General features: G+C 44.1%; 1 protein-coding gene across 1 annotated transcript; it reads right to left on the bottom strand.

Moving 5' to 3' along the window:
- Positions 1–904: 904 nt before the first annotated feature.
- mpg (N-methylpurine DNA glycosylase) lies at positions 905–2,313 on the bottom strand. Its single transcript, XM_060821266.1, has one exon. The coding sequence runs from the start codon at positions 2,137–2,139 to the stop codon at positions 1,312–1,314; it is 828 nt and encodes a 275-aa protein (XP_060677249.1). The 5' UTR covers positions 2,140–2,313; the 3' UTR covers positions 905–1,311.
- Between the last annotated feature and the right edge of the window lie 2,264 nt (positions 2,314–4,577).

Here is a 4,577-nt window from a genome sequence, read left to right as displayed (position 1 = left end):
GTCCCAGTCAATGTTTGGAAAGTTAAAATCCCCTACCATAACTACCCTATTATTCTTACAGATAGCTGAGATCTCCTTACAAATTTGTTTCTCAATTTCCCTCTGACTATTAGGAGGTCTATAATACAATTCCAATAAAGTGATCATCCCTTTCATATTTCTCAGTTCCACCCAAATAACTTCCCTGGATGTATTTCCGGGAATATCTTCCCTCAGCACAGCTGTAATGCTATCCCTTATCAAAAATGCCACCCCCCACCTTGCCTCCCTTTCTATCCTTCCTGTAACATTTCCATCCTGGAACATTAAGCTGCCAGTCCTACCTGTCCCTGAGCCATGTTTCTGTGATTGCTATGATATCCCAGTCCCATGTTCCTAACCATGCCCTGAGTTTATCTGCCATCCCTATTAGGCCCCTTGCATTGAAATAAATGCAGTTTATTAGTCCTACCTTGTCCCTGCCTGCCCTGACTGTTTGACTCACTTTTGTTCTCAATTGTACTAGTCTCAGATTCTCCCTGGGTCCCACCCTGCCACCTTATTAGTTTAAATCCTCCTGATCAGTTCTAGCAAATTTCCCTGCCATTATATCAGTCACCTTCGATTTAGGTGCAATCCAATCTTTTTGTCCAGGTCACTTCTACCCCAAAAGAGATTCCAATGATCCAAAAATGTGAATCCTTCTCCCATATACCAACTCATCAGCCATACATTCATCTGCTCTATCCTCCTGTTCCTACCCTCACTAGCTCATAGCACTGCGGGTAGGCTGGAATTGAACCTGGGGCCCAAACACTATGAGGCAGCAGTGCTCACCACTGAGCCACCCTGCTGCCATTTTGAATTGCTTGACAAAGTATAGACCTGTTGGGATAAAGGGCTTCTGTAGTCACATAATAGAGCATTGCAAAAAAAAGGTATTTTATTGTGAAAATTAATTAAGACATATATAATACACATATTTCAAAGTATTTTCTCAGAAATCTGCATCATTATGCAGTTGTATATGAAATAATTTTATTTGTTCAGGGTGGTTTAGAAGAGGCTTCAACGCAATGATGGGTTTGAACTAATCTGTGTTTTCTATGTTTTCAATTCAACTCCCTTGCAGCCAATCAATATGAGGACTGTAAAAAGCAAAACAGAACGTTCGGAATTTTTGCAATATTGCACTATACGTGGTGTTTTGAACAGACTAAGTTACTTAGAGTTAACAATGTCTGAAGCTTTTGCCAGTAAAAATAAAAGCTTTGAAACAGACAATGAAAAATTAGGGCACCATAACAGTGATTTCGTAACGGCATAACCCAACTAGTCTTTCTCCTTTTCAGCGTCCCTGTCTACAACACTCACACATTTGTTGCCCTTTATATAAAATCTCAGGGGTTTGTTAACCCATTCCCCTGCATAGCCTATCCCAATGCGGCTGGTGGACACTATATCTGCTCCATTTATTTCTTCAGGGCCAGGTTCCAACCAGATTTCATTGCCTGTAGCCAAGTCTCCCCTGTCAAAGATCTTGGTGATATCTAACGCCTGACACAGTTTCGAGGGTCCGTTACATAGCTCATGGTCTTTCAGGGGCTTCCCAGCTTCTCGCCTCCGTTTGCTGCGAAGTTGTCTCATTGTGTCCAATCCATGTAGAGGTTCCAGCGATCGTACCAGAACGGCCGCACCATCTCCCTGACTGGACACATTTAAGCAGAAATACACCCCATAAATCTGATAAACATACATGGTGCCTGGAGTCATAAACATAGCGGCATTCCTCGGAGTCTGTTTGCCCCCGCAGGAATGGGACGCTTGGTCCTCACCGCCCAGGTAAGCTTCAGTCTCTACTATTCTGCCTTTCACTTCACTACCATCCGGAAACTTTCGGACCATGACCTGACCCAGAAACTCCTTGGCCAAAGTCACACAAGGCCGATTGAAGAAGCCCGAGGACAGCCTGCGGTGGGCCACTTTGTTGAAATAGACGCTGGTGACCGGAGCCTCCTCCGGGAGCTGCTGCTGCAGATGGCCCCGGGGCTCCGGCTCCGCTCCCTGTCCCACACCAGGCTGCAGCTGCACAGACAGCCCGCTCCTTCTTTCCCTCGCCCCAGGCCGGGCAGTCACCACTTTCCTTTTCTTCGGTCCCATTCAAACAGGGTTCAGGCTCAGACCCGAGTCCCGCAGACAGCTCAGGTTGCCAGCTGTCTGCACTGTACTCTGGAACTTGCAGCTGATCCCTAACCTCCAGGGTTCAGGTGCTGCAAACACAACGCTTTGCTCTCGGCTTCAGCAACATTGCAGCCATGCAGGCTGGGAACAGGAAGTAGTAACTGCTTAAGGCTCTAGTACTTCCCAGTATCAGTATCAGCGATTTCCAACCGATAGTACTTTTGCAAGACCTTAATACTTCCTACACTTCAGCATGCTATCCTCCTCACCATTTCTCTGAAATACTTACCTTCCTACAATTTCTGATGGATCCGGCTGCTTAATACTTCCCTGCCCACAGTATGAGGAAATCCCTTTATGGTTACGTGGCTTTTTGCTGCTGAACTAGTTCCAGTTGTTGAATCATTCCAGTTCTGTCTGCGCCAAGTATTTCTCAGCTCTCATAGATTCTCACTTATTGAAAAATAAACATAAACGTTTCTAATAAGAGAAAGATTTGTCTTTATATCACACTTTTCTGAACCGCACCATCTCAAAGCCCGGGTCTCACTTTTGAAACTTTTTTAAAAATTCATTCGTGGGACGTGGGCATTGCTGGCTGGGCTCAAGTTTATTGCCAATTCCCTAGTTAACCAATGGGAATGTGATGGTGAGTTGTCTTCTTGAAACACTGCTGTCCCTATTCTGTCGGTAGACTCAGAATATTATTAGCGAGAAAGTGCCAGGAATTTTAAATGAGCGACAGTCAAGGAATAGTGATATATTTCCAAGTCAAGATTGAGTAGCTTAGAGGGGAATTTGCAGGTGGTGGTGTACCCATACATCTGCTACCCTTGTTCTTCTAGACAGAAGTCGCCATTGTTCAGAAGATGTCTTCGGATTGTTAGTAAATTTTTGCAGTGCGTCTGGCAGATGCGCACTGCTGCTACTGAATTTCCGTGGTGGAGGAAGTGGATGTGGTGCCAGTCAAGTGGGCTGCTTTGCCCTGGATGGTGTCAAGCTTCTTGAGTGCTCTTGCTGCTGCACTCATTCAGGCAAGTGAGGAGTATTCCATTAACCTGACTTGTGCCTTGTAAATGGCGGACAAGCTTTGGCAAGTCAGAACGTGAGTAACTTTGTGCAGTACTCATAGCTTCTACCTGCTCTTAAAGCCAGTTGAATTTCTGGTCAATGGTAACCCTAGGATATTGTTAGTGGGGGACCACTGAAAGTCAAGAGGCAGTGGATGGATTATCTCATTGGAGATGGTCAATGCCTGGCATTTGTGTGGTGTTAACGTTACTTGAGACTGATCAGCGCAAGCCTGGCTATTGTATAGATTTTGTTGTATTTGGACCTGGTCTGCTTCAGTATGTGTATGGATATTCTGAATTGCTTACTGAGTACATAGGTTATTTCAAACCAGAAGTGATCTAGTAAAAACATTGAAAACTATGAGGGTAGAACTTCAAAAGGACATTGACAAGTTGACAGAGATTTGTGATAGATTAAGTTCAGTATAGGTAAGTATGAGGTTCATATTTTGGTAGAACATGGGACGATAGTATAAAGTAAACCATTCTAAAGGCTAGCAGGAGTGAGAGATCTGGATTTTCTCAAGTAATTAAAGGTTTTAGGCTAGATGGAGAACAGTTAATAAAGCATGCAGTATTCTAAGTTTTATTAATGAGGAAAAGGTGGGAAGATTGAACATTTTGCTTGACCATGTGCTTTCCTAATCACCTCAGCCCCAAAAGGCAGGCCTCAAGTCTGTGCAGATACCTGTCCAATGTAGGGTTTAGCAAACTGATTTAATTGAGTTGTAGATACTTCCATTCACTGAGATGGGGTGAAGGATGGTGTGGGAATGCATCAGGGATTAGGGACTATGGGGGAGGGGCTGCTGTTGTGCGAAATTGACATGTCGGGTTGTTGTGTTAGAATCAGGATGGGTCCTTGCTGTCTACATTGGTGGTGAGGCTGTTGTGATTGGTTTGGGGCATGGCTGGGAGTCAGGGCCAGGACCAGCACCATGATATCAGTCCCTGGCACGTCTATCTATTACTGTACATCCTCATGATTGGTGTGGTTGGTTTGGCTGCTGCCTCCTTGCGTACACTTTGTCACTTGGAATCTGGAAGCTCTTCATTTTTGATTGGAATGGAAAACATTTCAGCCAAACCATGATGAGTACAGTTTTCCCTCTCATGGATGTCACAAAACTACATCTTAATCCTATGTAACTAGCTCCAGGATTTTCTGCTTGGTAAACTTACAAAGCCCAGCAAAATATTCTACAGTCTTCTCTTTCACCTTTTGTTGTTTAACCTCTTTCAACTTTTAAGTGATACAAAAGGCAATGTACACCATTTTACTCAGAATTCCTGTGTAAAGATTTTCTAGTGTCTCTGTTGGAGAGTTTCACTAATTTGGTCTTT

The sequence above is a fragment of the Hemiscyllium ocellatum genome, chromosome 3 (genome assembly GCF_020745735.1).
Source record: "Hemiscyllium ocellatum isolate sHemOce1 chromosome 3, sHemOce1.pat.X.cur, whole genome shotgun sequence".
Lineage (NCBI taxonomy): Eukaryota > Metazoa > Chordata > Chondrichthyes > Orectolobiformes > Hemiscylliidae > Hemiscyllium > Hemiscyllium ocellatum.
The sequence above is the reverse complement of the archived record's forward strand: the minus strand, read 5'-3'. Positions and strand labels throughout refer to the sequence as shown.